General features: G+C 41.2%; 1 protein-coding gene across 1 annotated transcript in view; it reads left to right on the top strand.

The window, feature by feature from the left end:
• IFITM10 (interferon induced transmembrane protein 10) overlaps window positions 1-10899 on the top strand; it is a 52046-nt gene extending 41147 nt beyond the window's left edge. The window contains exon 3 of the mRNA XM_054970004.1: window positions 9939-10899. Within this exon, the coding sequence (XP_054825979.1) occupies window positions 9939-10088 (150 nt within the window). The 3' untranslated portion in view covers window positions 10089-10899. The remainder of the gene's footprint in view (window positions 1-9938) is intronic.
• Window positions 10900-15406: the final 4507 nt, after the last annotated feature.

The following is a 15406-nucleotide window of genomic DNA, read 5'->3' on the forward strand; positions in this document are numbered from 1 at the left end:
GTGGTATATCTTTGGGGGTGGGGTCTGTCGTGTGCTAGGCTGCTTTGTGTGGTGGGTATTGTAATTTTAATAGTGCCTGTTGCAAATTCTGAAAATGTGAGTCCCTGTCTAAGGAACCAAAAGAATTAGGGAATGATTGTAGTCAGAGGATCCTGTGATGTGCCTTTGGTAATAGCTGGAAACATGTAAATCTGTGTAATGATCAGTGGGTTTCTGATACAAGATGGATATTCCGGGAGCAGCTGTAAAAGGAGGCTGATCCTGGGTAGCTTTTAAACCTTTTAAACCCAGACCCAAAGGGATCCTTACTTACATTTCAAGCCAGCAAACAGCACATGGTTCAAACTGAGCGGGTACATCTTTATTGGTCTAGATGTATTCATAGACAAGCAGTAAATTCATAATAGCTTCCTATCCTTGTTTGAGGGTGAGAAGAAGTTACAGACACAGAGGAGAAGGGGGCAATAAAACTAACACTTAAGGCAGGAAGATGAGCTGTGAATATCTCAAGTTACCTGCTCTCCTTAGGGAGAGTGAATAACTACCATTCCTATGATTGCAAGTATTTAAAGAGATAGCACATATTTCTGACTACACAGATACAGAGGCTTTCTAAGCTGAGGTTACAGTACAATGGAGCTTGAATGTCCATTGTGGAATTGTACAGGAATGTCTAGGAAGTGAACCTCCTGTGTGGATTGGTTCAGGCTGATTGTCACAATGGGTGCTGTTGGTCTTGGAGGAAAATTTCAAGAGTTTCCTTCCTGTGGGCCAGCATGATAAAAGATATTATCAATATATCTCAACTAGAAGATAGGCATGCAGGGGACAAGAGCTTTGGAAGTGCTAATTGATGCTCTGAATATGTTGTCACACTGTGAAAGCTGCTTGGCAGCATCATTGCCTTAAAGATACAAGTTGTCCACAAATTACAGATAATATTCCTGATGTCTTATAGTTCATCTTTGTACAGGTTGTTATAGCTGTGCAGAACCCCACAAATAACTGGGGGGTACTGGCAGTAAAGCATTTGAGGATAGAGTTTGTCTACATAGTCAGACATCCCTACTGTCTACCTGTGTCTAAAACAATGGAATGATGAGGGTTGTCTGGTTTGAATATTTCAAATAATAGTAAGTTCCTTGTCAAGGCTCCTGAGGCATGCCCATGCAAGTTTGTTCCTGCAGAAATGTGTGGAATTTCTTAATTAGATAAATTATGTAATTACATCTGGTATACTTCAGTAGGATGTGAAGATAGTGGTGTTTTACATAAAATGTTTCCCTGGCCATGCCCCGACTGAGGTCATCAGGAAGCAGTATAACTTACTACATAGTCTTAGCTGTGCAGAAAGGAATCTCAGGAACAATTCTCAAAGGGGCCGATAGACCATGGAGGGGCAATTGTAGCAAACAAGTTGGACTACAAATGGGAAACTGAGAGGCAACTCTCCAAAACCACATTACAAAAAAACCCCGTGTCTGGTTTTGATGTCTAAAGCCTTTGACCTCATATATTTCAACCCGTATCAGCACCCTCACCTTTTAAGAGCATCCCAAAGGACCCACTTAAAGTATGCTGTACTAAGGCACAAGATCTTTTTGGTAGCGATGTTCTCAAATGTGCTTCCCAATGAGATCCACAAGCAGTTGTTGCTGATCTTTAGGATGTTGCACAAGCATTTTCTTGACTGCTCTTTTTTGACTGCTACTGTGTTGACTGGACAAGATTTTTAAAATATATTTGTTAGTTATTACTGTTTCTTGAAAGGTATTCAGGAAGCAATCTTTTATTCTTGCAAATCAACCAAAATCAAATAACACAAGGTAGGACAGATTTGTGTGTGTGGGGCAGGGGGGAGGAATGTGAAACCTCATATGTGGGGTGCCTTCTCTTTTCTTCTCTGAGAAAGAGGGTGCTCCTGATATGTGCCATGGAGAATCCCATCGTGTTCATTAAGCATTTTCCTTCTAAAAAGAAAATGACAACTTTGCACAGTTTTGAATACATTGGATTTTATCCCTCTTGGATTATGGTCTGTAGTAACTCTGCATTTTTCACTAGGTAGAGAGGGCTAGATAGAGGAAACCGAGAATCTACCAAAAGGCTAATTCTGCATTTTGGGTAGATGACAACTACTCCACAAGTAGGTGCTTCAGAAACATTGTGTGCACAATTTTGGGGACAAGATGTCTCTTTTGTGCAGGAAAACAGAGTCTTCCAAGTTGAAATGCCAAGTTCTCCTTTATTGATCCTTATGCAACAGCAGCAAAGAGAGGAACTGCAGCACAAGGCTAAACGAGAGCAGGGAGGAAAATAGTTGTACCTTGAGGGAAGCCACTGAGCAGGAATTCTGTATAACAAAGGTCTGTTTTTTCTAAACAACTAAAAAGTGGTTTCATTGTACATTCTAAAAGATCAAAAGCCCAGTGTCTCAAAACATATTTTGTACTGCTGTCATTATATCTGCAACTGTTTAAAGTCAAGGGTGGCCAATGGAGAAAAGAATTCCTGTGGCTTTAAGGCCTGTGCAAAAGAGAGAATTCCAGTAGGTGAATCTTGTATCATCCCTCCATAACAAGCTGACATTCCTTTTGCTGCATAATTATTAAAGCCTTCTTTGTATCTGACCAACCCAAAGAACCCACCATAATGGCTGTGTGATGCCAGGAACAATGCATAGATCTGTGCTCATGTTGAGTCCATGGCTGGCAAAATAGCAGTCATCAGTGGCTGCAACAGTGTGACGCCAATAATGCAGCAGTGCTTTGGTCCTATGTCAGAAAAATGCAGCAGCAGCAGCTGCTACTTAACTTATAAGGCCAGCGAGCTTGAGAGGGGAGAAGGAATGAAGGACATCTGTGAACAGCCTCTACTTCTTTATTGTGGGTTGCCAGAAGGACATGTAAAAGTACCCAATGTATTGTTGGCTTGATTAAACAGTGTCTGCTGTCTCTATAATCCCTGTTGATGCTCTGCAGTGATTCACAAAGCATTAAAACATTCAGTGTACCAGATAATCCATGTTAATCTTCAGAACAATAGGGAAAAGAGAGCAGTATGAGAAAGAGGATAGAAAAATCAAGGTGACAAGGGTGGGGTGGGGGGTTGCCAGAGTTCCTGGGAGATGGGTGTTGTAGCACTTTTATGTAGATTGTCTTAATTATCAGTTGTGTCCAAGACATAAATGGATTGTCCCCCTCCCCCCCCCCGCAAAAGGTGCCGTGTCCTTGTAGCTCCCATGAACTTGTGCTGGGATTTTGTCTGCCTACCAATTCAAAAATCAGGCCAGCAACAGTTTTGAAATAGCTTCAGGGCACAGCATCTTGCCATCAGAACAGCTGTGAGGGCTGATGCTGAGTAATCTACTAAGGTCCATCTTAGCTAGCAGCTGTGATGGCAATGAGGTATGGAAAAAAGAGACTGGGAAGAGAGAACAGGAAAAAGAAGAAGAGCAGATTCAAAAAAGTTAATAAAAGAGAAGGGGAAAGGGTCATTTCACACACTGTGGAGCAGAAAATCTGAGGTGACCATCAAATGCAGCCAGTTGTAGCTCTCTGATGAAGCCTGTACCTTGCGTTGCTAGGCATTTACGTCACGTGTCTCATTCACATGTTACATTTTAGGGTTGCACTTTGAAAAATCTTAGCTTTATGTCTAAAAACATACTGTGTGAAGAGGCAAGTAGTAAGAACGCATTAATCCACATGTAACTTTTCTACATACACAAAATCATCAATGACTGTAACACTAAATGACAGTAACAGTCATTACAGATAAAATATTACAAGCAGACCTTTTGAATTACCTCATACAGATCACTTTTTAGTGGAGGCAGTTCAGAGGTTCACTTGGAAATTGTTTAATGATAATTTCACCCTATAGCATGCAGGCCCTTTTGGAATTTAGTTGGTAGCCACAAAATGGCACCATGTAGGGCATGGCCAATCACAAAATGGCTGTCTGAGGTATCACTCTGATTTGGGGAATAGCTGCTGTTTGATTTCCATTTCCAGAGAAAGGGGTAGATTTGCTCCTGGCGTGGATATTGCCAAGACTGAAGATATAAGAAAATCTATGGCCAAATTAAGGGTGCACAGTTGTGATGTACCTGCACAGGATGAATTCAGTACTCTGCTAATTAATCTACTAGTAGGGAGCAACCCCCAAAGCCTTCTTCCCCCTGCCCCGTTCCATTCAAGACCCTTTTGTTTGGTGAACAAGAAGCAAGTAGACACCAGGAAACACATCAGCAGTCACCTATTGCTGGTCTAGAGTGTTGGGCTTGGCTGAAAGAAATAGACCTCATATCCTCTCTCAGCTATCAAACTCTTTGGCTGGCTTTTTGGAAGGTTCTTATCTTTCACAGCATCATCTACATCACCTGGTTATGAGGAACACAGTAATTCTCCTTCGGATTGCTCTGTTAGAATTCTTTAGAGGAAGGCAGCATACAACACAGCTGGTGATAACAACTGGCACTTTATTTGAGATGCCTGCTGTGGCTGTGACCTATTTACTATGTACACTAAAATGTAAACAATTTTAACTGTGAGGAATTGCCCCAAACCATTAGTTGGTAAGTGGCCACGTGTTGTACTTTTCCTTGAGCATGGAACTCAAGCAGAATTCTAGCTAGCCTTACAAATCTCAAGAGTTCTCTGGAGGAATTTATGTGCCTAAATTTTCTTCAGGAGGATAGATTTATAAACTCTACATGGAAACCTAGCCATGCCACCTTATTTAGTGACAAAGGCTTTCTTCTTTGAGTAGCCAAAAGAAACATCACACATGAGAAAAAAGGCAACTCAGAATTGGCTTCAAGAAAAAGATTGGAGAAAAGAAACAAAAATATAGTAGAAACCAAAAGGACAAAAATACTTGTGGAAACTGGGCCAGACCACAGCAGTATCGGACCAGAACTGAAGAAAAAACCTGTTGTAATGACAAAGGGCAGGGCATATAGGCTTCCCTGATCTTGTTGGAAGAAGAGTGGTGGAATAAAAATGTAAGAGAATATGATGCCAGTTCAGAATTGAAGAGTTTGCATTTGATAAACCTCAGTGTATAAATTGAAAGTAGCATATGGTACTGCAACATATTGGTTTTCTATATGTATTATACATCACTTCCCCTCTACAATCCCAAAGATTTTTGAAAACACTGGTTTTGCCAGTGAAATAAGTTAGAAAGTTTTGAAAATGTGCAACAATTCTAAATTTATTCAAAAATGCAGCTTTTGCATTTTCTGTCAAATTTGAATAGTAGTGCAAAAATATATCCCACATTTTCCATCTTTCTCTCTACCCTCCCCCCTCACAATTCCCATTTAATCTTGGCAGCCTAGGGCATAAAAGTAGCTTGACCATATTTATGAAGTATTCCAAGGAGCTAGTGCAGAATGCCCAAGATCTGAAAGACCTGCCAGCTTCAGTATCCTATAAATCCCAGTTTAGATCATTCGGAAACACTGCACTGCAGGAGAAAGCAGAAAGGATCCAAACTGCTATCCTGCAATCTTATCTAATTTGAAGGGCAGCTGTTGGGGGGGGGGCAGTTATCAGCAGAGAAATGGCACAGAAGAGGAGATTAATCTATTTCTCATATGCCCCCTATGTCCTACTGCAAATCCCCACCCGATCCCCTGCTGGATTTTCCATCATGGGCTTTCAAATGCCTTTACCTTTGCAAATGCATCTGGAACCCTGAAGGGGAATTTCAGTACAAGAACAGCAGCATGGATAGAGTTAAATTCTCCATCCCAGAGCTGCTTTTCCCCGATAGAAGAAGCTATTAAGATTTTAATATATGCACTTATATGTATTGTATTTTGGTTCCGAGCCTTGTACAATGCAGTCAACATGAGCAATTTTCTTCAGTAGAAACCGTGCCAGAGTCCATGGAGAAGGATGCATCTGCAACACACAACTATATTTGTAAAGGCAAATAGGGGAGCGAAGTAAAAGATTTCACATATTTAGAATGCATGGGATGTTGCGTATAGGCTTGAAACAAGCTCCAGGCTTTGGAAGCTGGTGAGCCCTGATCATAAACCAAAGCTTTGGATTTGTGGCATTAGTTATTGCTGTATGTTCATTGAGCAGTGGCAGACACTCAAGATAGTCAATGTGGGATTTATAGAACAGATCACTACAAAGTAACGTGCATGAATCACTGAATATTTCTGGAGATGCTTGGTCAATAAAAGCATTAAACTCTTTCTAGGCAAGTATGGGGGTATGTTTTCTATGTGTGGTCCACCACTGGCACCTGGTGTTGAGCTTGGCGCATTGCAAGTGGACTACAGTTTCTGGTAAAATTTTTATGAGTTGGTGGAACTGATCGAACAGCCACTGAAATACTAATTCCTTTCCCCCCCAGTAAAGATCAATGAGAGCAACAAGTTACAGCTGCTCCATCCTCCATGAACCACAGACCTCTTCAATGTGAGAGTGCTAGAAATTAGGGTATCCTGACTATTTAGACAGGTGCAAGTTGTGATACCAGGAAAAGTTGTATCAGCTGATGCAACTTCTACACAATCCTTCATCTGGTTATCCTTAGAAAGTGTGGACCAGGACCATTTGAACCCCACATATGAAACACTGGTGTATGATCAGACACACCAACCTTTTGAAACTGAGGAATGAGTCGCATTGAAAGGTGTGGGAGGGGGAAAGGAGCAAGCTAGTAAATGAAGCAGGAGACAGCTGGCTCCTTGGGCTGTGAGAACCGGCTCTGTTTTGCCTGAGGTACCAAAATGCTCTCTGAACAGGGCCTGAATCATCGAAGGAGAGTAAAAGTACAGTCTTGTAGAGTTGATGTAAATAAGCTGTCCGAGATCAGACTAATGGTCCATGCAGTCCTGCATCCTGTTTCACACAGCATCCAGCCAGATGCCCCAGAGGGCCAACGAACAGGGCGTAGAGGCCACGGCCCCCTTCTACTGTTACTTCCTAGCACTGATGTTCAGCAGTTTACTGCCCGTGGATGTGGAGGTTCCCTTTAGTCACCATGGCCAGAAACTGCTGATGGAGCTATCCTCCGTGAATCTGTCAAATCTTGTAAAGCCGTATGTGCTTGAGACCATTCCTGTCAGCGAATCTCATATTTTAACCCCTCATTGAATAAAGCATTACTTCCTTTTGTCTATCCTGAATCTATTGCCTGTCAACTTCATTGGGTACTTCCATCTTCTAGTATTATGGGAGGATTAAAAAGTTTGACTATTTTTCCTATGACTTTTCAGTCTAGAAAATGGCTAAAGGGAGACCTGAGATGTTTATAAAATTATTCACTAGGTAGAGAGAGTGGATGTCCTGACCTGGATGGCGCAGGTGAGCCCAATCTCATAGGATCTTGGAAGCTAAGCAGGGTCAGTCTTGGTTAGTTATTGGATAGGAGACTTCCAACAAATACTAGGGTTGCAGGGGCAGACAATGGCAAACCACCTCTGTTAGTCTCTTGCCTTGAAAATGTCAGCAAGGGTCACCATAAGTCAGCTATGCTTGATGGCTCTCCCAACCTCAGAGAGAGTGGATACAGGGTGTTTCCCCCCCCCTCTCCCATAATACTAGACCTCTTGGGGCACCTAATGAAATGGTTGGGAAATAGGTTCAGAACAGACAAAAGGAAAAACTTCTTTCTCAATGAGTAAACTGGAATTCACTGTCAGAGGCCATAAGTGTAGATGGTGTTAAGGGGCGGGGGGGTTAGATAATTTCATGGAGGAGAGGTTTATCAATAGGCTACTAGCCATGATGACTAAGGGAAACTCCACATGCAGAGGCAGCAAACCTTTGCATACCAGTGCTGAGAAGTAGCAGCAGGAGGCGGCCTTGGTCTCTGTGCCCTGCTTGTTTAGCTTTTTGGGGCAACCAGTTGGCTGCCATGTGAAACTGGCAGCCAACTGGTTGCTGCACTGGGTGGACCACTGGTCTGATCCATCAGGCTCTTCTTTTGTTCTGTCTATCCACTTTCTTCCAGACCTCTTAGTCATCTTGGTTGCCCTCTTCTGCACTTTTTCCAGTTTTAGTAAGGATGAGACCATCCAAGCATGTGGTGACTTGTCTTGAATATCAGATTTTAATGTGGCTTGCAGCTATTAATCCCATATGGAATTGTTTCAAATAAGAAATGACTCTGGTGTAGGGTATGACATGGACATGTAGGGAAGCCATGTTAGTGTCCCGTTATAATGTTAGGCACAATATTTATAGCAGGGCTCTCCAGCTTGTGAAGTCCAAGCCAAATGCAGCCTGTTAACAACAGGGGCTCAGTAAACTTGGAATTGGAAGAATGGGGTGTGGGTGTCAAATGCTTGTCAGGATACAATGTATGGTGATCTTTGTTATGCTTTGAGAGTCGCAAGTTTTGCTGGGCTAGTTTATAGCATCCTGTTTCCCCCCTCCATTAAATCATAATGATCAGCCCTTTGACACAATCATTATGTTAGTGACCACATATCTGTTATGCAATTCATGTACACTCAACAGGTGTCTTCTGTTTTGCAGAGTGCTAATGGAATAATATAGAATTTCACTTTTCTAATGAAGTCTTAGCTGTACTAGGAAGTTGCCATTGGAATTCTCCCCATGGCAATCATAGCATCAGCAAGTCTATATTAAACACACCATCTTGTCAGCATCTTATATACATATGCAAGAGATCACACTGCCTGTTTGCAGGTCCAGACTTATATATAGCCTGTGTGGTATTATGTGTGAGAGGACAAAAATGTAGTAACTGGATAGCTTGTTGACCCTCAAACTATTGCTTGGCGATAGTACGTTGGGCTCTTTTGATATTGGTCATAACTCTGCACTCACATCATTCCACAAATACATGGATGTCAGAAAGACCTCTTCAGAGTATGCTGCTGAATTATTCCACCCGTAATGATGTTAATAATGTGCAACGTCGCATATAGGGGAAAAGTGCATTCTAGCTGCAGTGTGTCTATAGGTTAAACTGCATAGAAGCTGCCGCAAAAGATTCCATTAGTCTAATCCCATTAATATTAATACACTGCAAGCTCCATAAGTGGTTTCTTTCCGCAGTGGAATCCTGTGCCAGACCTCAGCATCTAGTGGGCTGCTGCCATCCCACTGGCAGAGGTAGAACACACACACAGGCTAATCAACCCATTAACAAACACAGTGAAAATGATCAAGGCCCAGATCCAACAGGATCATTGCCTGAAGCCACATGATCACTCTTGAATTCAGTCTGCTGCTGGGCCATCATATTCTTTATTAGCCTTGGTGCCGTGATATAGCAAACAGCTAAGAGTGCTGAACATGATCACCTTTTCAGAATGCTGAAAATCTTCACTTTTGATTTTTTCACTTTCAGGGCAATGTGTGCTAATCGTTCTGGCTCCAGACAGGTAGATCAAAGAAATGCAGTTTCTACCTTCTATCTCCTTGACATCTACTTCCAAAAAGGTAGATGTCAAGGAGATGCAGTTTCTTGACTTTGCTGAGATCATATCAATGCTCAGTCAATATCCACATTTTAATGTCCACATTCCATTATCCACATCCTATGTATAGAGATTTTGAAGGGGTGCAATATCTCCAGGGCAAATACCTGTTGCTCTTAGGCAGGCACAAAAAGGCAAATTACAGCTATCTGGCCTACCAACCCCAGCTGCTAAATAACTTGTTTCCATTACCATCACCACCTTAACTGCAGCACCATTTCCATAGCAGGGAAGAGGACAGTGGCACTGTTTTAATCTTTTAAAGCAAAAAGAGGTAGGTTGGACTCTCCTATATTTCACTTTCCAGCCAGAGGAAATAATGCTGCAGCAGTTTATGTAGAAACAAATACTAAGTGTTTCAATCTTCACAGCATCTGTGTTCCAGTAAGGAGTATGGGACTGTGGTTGCAACACATAGTTGTTCTTGTTTTAAGGATACTTTTTTTGTTTCCAGGTTCGGGACAAGAAACTCCTCAATGACCTGAATGGTGCTGTCGAAGATGCCAAGACCGCCCGTCTTTTTAACATCACCAGCTCAGCACTAGCCACCTTCTGCATTATCCTCGTCTTCATCTTCTTGCGATACCCACTCACCGACTACTAGAACGTGGCCAGCTGTTGCTGCCAAACTTCCTCCATGCTGGAAGATGTTGTTGCATTTCCTATAGAAGGGACACAAAGAAATCAGCCCTCACCCCTATGATTCCCTCCCAGTGGCAAAAATTACTCCTAAACAAATCAAAGAAACAACCAGGTCTTTCCCCACACTCTTCCAAGGCCTGACTTGTACACAAACTTCTGTAGCAGAGTTTTACTTTTAGATTTTGTACACAAAGTATTTATTTTCATGATAAAGAAATAGGATTTGATGGTGAGAAGGAAACTCAGTGCAGATTAATTGGAGGGGGTGGTGAACTGCAACAGGAGGAGGAGGAGGAGACACAATAAAAATACAGGATGAGCAGTGAGGTGAAGAATACAAGATAACCAGCTTGAGTGCTGAACTGAGGGGAGGCAGCAGAGGGCCCTCTTAAGCAAGATGAACTGCAAGCTGACTTTGGCTCCATCCTTACATAGATTCAGAGCTCAAGAAAGAGAATGAGAAAAATAGTTTGCTGCTAAGAGATAGGCATGGCCTTTGTGGAACATATCAGTTGCATTCAGATTGCTTCCAAATTCAGCCTCTTGCTTCCCCGTCATCTTTATCCCCTAAATGGAACATCTTTGCCATGTAGGTTCTATCTTCATATTGGTTTGAATGATGCACATAATGGCTTGCAAAAATTTTTAAAAACAGGAAATTTGGATTCTAGAAAGTTTACATAGCCTCTCCTAGCAAACCCTAGAACTTTCCAGGGAAAATCCCTGGAAAGAGAAATGTTATTGTTCTTTGGAATCTCATGGAAACACATAGAATGTAGACAACTTTGGAAAATTTGCATAGATCCTGTATTTCTCTCAACTTTCAATTAAAAATACCTCTAACCATCAAACACTGTGTTATTACAGACTGTAGGTTTGTGTTCTATAAGCCTAATCAGCAGCAGGAGAAAACGAGGCTTTGTCAACAAATTTATGTTACTGGTTCTTATTTGATAAGAAGTGTCTCACTTTTAAACTAGTCAATTGTTTGGTGTAAATATTACTGCGTAGACTCAAACTGCAAAGGTTATTTATTATATTTCTACACTCACCTTTCTCCTGAGCATCTCAGGACCCAAGGTGGTTTCTCTTTGCTTGCCTAATACAGCAACTCTAATCTACATTTTGACTCAAGTGTATAGTTTACTTAATTAATCCTTTTGTTTAGACAAACGTTCAACTGAAATCACCTCTCTACACATATTGCAACGGAACTCTCCCAACAAATTAACCTCAGCCAGTTACATAAAAGGAAATCAGTGCAGCTACTCAACTATTGCTAGGTGTGGTCCAAACTGTTTAGATGCTTTGGAGAAGTCAGGGTTGAATCTCTCTTCTGAGTCCCTTTCCTGATCTCAGCTCTTCAGTCCCTCCCCTTCAACTTCCAAGTAGATATTGTATTCACATCTGGTTCATTTTCTTGCCCCAAAGGAAACCCTTGCAGATGCTTAGCAATTGCCAGGAAATGTTCTAAAATCATTTTCTAATGACCTGGAATTGATGCATGCCCTGTGGTTCCCAGTACGACTCATGATTGTTTTCCTTCTTGAATGGTCCAGGTGGTGTAGTTGCTGCTTACCTAACGCTGACCTCATGTATATTGGGTAATATATGAAATGGTGAAATCACATAGAAGAAATTATTTGCACCTCCCAGAGGATTGCTCCATTTCATATATAACTGTAGCCATGAAGAAACAGCAGCCGTGTCAATGAATGCACCATGTATGAATCACACCTTGCACAACAACTAGCTAGAGGTTATTATTATGTGTTAGCTGAACTGATTAATTGAACCATTTGGATGAGGAATGGCACCTTTGCTGCTGAATAACTGCAGTCTCCCCATAGACCCACCACTTTTGGCAAATGCCCACCTTTTCCAATGTGCATAATAGCTGTGGCCTCTCAGTCTTGAATACCAAGTTCTCCCTTCTCGATTGCTTTTCAAGGAAGACACGTTGTGGTCATTCCAATTGACCTATTTTAGATCAGGTGAAAAAAAAAGATTCCATTGTTTCAACACTACAGTTGTTTACAAATATTATTTACAAACTACTGAATCAGACATAGGTTCTTCAATGGACATACCTGTTTGAAGAATGAAAAACAACATAAAATCCCAAACAAGATATAGCCAAGTCTGATTGCTAACCAACTAGTTCCTGTATAAAGAAGAGAATTTTTTGAGTGTACTATTAATTGCATCAAAGTAGTATTAGAAGCTGCTTCCTCCTTCCAAACCCTGCTGTTCAAAAGCTTTCAATATTACGTTGCTGGTATTAACACTATGAATTGATTATTACTATTTTTATTTTAAAACTTTCTTCCCTGGCTTTGAATATGGGCCTAAAGTAATTGGTAGCCATATTTGAACAAATGGAAAGAAATCAAATACATAACAGACAGGCAGCAGCGCCATAGGCTCTGACGTGTCAGCACAACAGAGGAATTGATACGCAACCAGCAAACACAGAAGCATGATGAAGGAGAGGACAAGGGATGCATAACAGCTTCACAAAGACAAAGATTTCAGTTCGGGGAATGCAAAATGCAAGGACTACAGCTGAGGGAGAAAAACAAAGTTCTCTCTCTTTCTCTAAGTACTCTTACTCATGCATATATATATACACACACACACACACACACATATTTGAACTTATGTGTGTATTTTTTAGGTGATCCAATTCCTTGCACCCAGACCTATTGCAGGGACAACTGGACAGTGGAGAAATCGAGGACATAATTAAATTCCATTTAAGCAATTGGATGGGAGACCTCCAACGAAGATCAGGGTTGCAGAGGCAGGCAGTGGCAAACCACCTCTGATTGTCTCTTGCCATGAAAACCCCACCAGAAGTCAGGGATTTTCAAGCAATATTTTATTATTTTATTTACTTCACTTATACCCTGCCTTTCTCCCCCATGGGGTCCCAAAATGGCTTACATTATTCTCCTCTGTTTTATCCTTACAACAGCCCTGTGAGGTAGAGTAAACTGAGAGTGTAACTGGCCCAAAGTCACCCAGTGATCTTCCATGATCTCCCCGATGGTAGTCGGACACTCTAAACACTGCAGCATATGGGCTCTCAGTAGAACGTATGCCCAAACTCCAAGGCTCTGATGATAAAATATGCATAACTGAAATGAAATATAGATATCCCCTTCATTTTTATTTAATTATTGCCTTTCTATTCCACTTTTCTTATATTATAGAGCTTAAGGTAATATTCAGAGTTTCAAATATAACACAAAACCATGGTTTAAAGTTAACTTGAGAAAGCAGCATTCAGATCACAGATGACCATTCTGTTCTAGTTTGCCTTGACAAATCCTAGTTTTAGAGCTTTGTTCTCCTGGTTGCTACCCAGCCTTATTGCCACACGACAACGGAAACAGGTTCAGCTCTTCTCTGTAGTTGCCAATGACATCCCTGGGTATACAAGGGGAGCAAACCACTTCTTTCATCACTGGAGGCCACAACAGAACTATATCAGAAAGAGAAAGCAAAGCACTGCAAGTTTTTAATTAGCAAAAAGTTTATTATAATTTGCCTGACTCAGCTAAATTCCAGTTCAAGGCTGGCAGATATATACTGCTTATACTTCTTACTTATGATACAGTTTTTATCATTTCTGGCAGCTTAATAATCTCAGAAAGAAAGATTTTAAAGTAAAGGCAGTTCTTTGTATGTAAAGATCTTTCTTTCCAGCTGTAACTGGCATATTAAGTTTTTCCAGGGCTTAGTTTTGTGCAGGGCTTGGTAATAGTTGCATTTTTCATTCAGCAATACATGGAGTCATAACAGAGTCCCTAAACCTGTGCAGAGGGTCCTTTTTGTACCTCCATTCACAGTACTTTGTATTTTAATTGCCAAGTTCAGAAAATCTAAGAATATCAATTCATGCACATACTCCCCATTTGCAGGATGCTAATAGAATGGCCCTTTCTTTGCTAACAGTTCAGTTAGATCAGCAGCAATGGCTTTACAGTGCAAGCAAGACTGAATCACCCAAACACAATAGAGTACGTGGGGAGAGCAATACATTCCTGAAAATTTAATTAAACATCACCATCATGGAATCTGTGCATGCGCTTGCCAGTTGTAATGTTCTAAAGCTCCTAGAGGCGCAAGATGCTCGCTTAGTTTTTGTGAAATTTTCCCCCAGGTGCAGCTATAAAAGGCAGAACAAGTGACTCCATCATTTCTTCTTTTTCTGCCACTAAAGGATGTCTCTTCTCTCCGCTTCTCAGATCCATCATGCTTTATGCAAGTTAGAGCCTTCGGTTCTGTGGGGTTCAGGCCCTCTTCAAGAAGTGCTCCCGTTGTGGGACGAAGATGTCCCAATATGATGTGCATGATAAATGCCTCTTCTGTCTGGGTGAAGATCATGACATCACGTGGTGTGCAGTCTGTAAACAATTCACACCCCAAGTGCATCATGAAAGGGTGTCGCAGGTTCAAAGTGACTCTGTAATGATTTAGATTTTTAAGTGTATGTTTCTTTAAATGCTTGGTAAGTTGCAGAAGGACAAGGGGGGGGGGTAAAAGAGGGGGTGAGTGAGGTGACTGGTTGGTGATTGAGAGTGTATGGGCAGAGTGTATTGTCAGAGTATTATAAGAGTGTGAGAGGAAGAAGCTGACAGAAATCTGAGTTAAAACAGAGAGATTAACTGAGCAAAATAAAATAAAGTTTGAACAAAGTACATTCTGAAGAGAAAGGAGGATTTGAGAGAGAGGGGTGATTGTGAAATGAAAGATTGTGACACCTCAATCCAAAGTTATTAACATACATCATTTTAGTTACTGAAGAAAAGTTGCTAAATATCCTGAAATCAATATGCTTCTTGTACAAATAAAGTTTTATTTTGTTTATTTGTTAAACCTAGAGTTATATGCTATTACCGTACAACAGACTCATTCTCAGGACCGCGTAGTCCAACGAAGGAGTCTTAGATTTTGGGCACAATATTATGGAAAAAAATAATTAATTGGGTTGGAATTAAATTCCTGGTGGCAGCGTTACATACCCAGAGAGAGAGAGAAAAATAACAAGAAAGTTAAAGACACACCATATCTCACCACATGATTAAAAGAGGTTAGTCATGAAAGGCTCTTTGGGGGTCAGCCTGAAGAGCTCCACCAATTCTGATCACAATGCTGTAGATAAAGAACCACAGATCTCAGAATGGGCCTCCTTGGTTCCACCAGGATGTTTGGTGCCTGCTAGATTCTGGATTCTCAGCTAAGAAAGGGAGGAAAAATGGAAAGCATATTTGA

Source organism: Eublepharis macularius, chromosome 2 (genome assembly GCF_028583425.1).
Source record: "Eublepharis macularius isolate TG4126 chromosome 2, MPM_Emac_v1.0, whole genome shotgun sequence".
Lineage (NCBI taxonomy): Eukaryota > Metazoa > Chordata > Lepidosauria > Squamata > Eublepharidae > Eublepharis > Eublepharis macularius.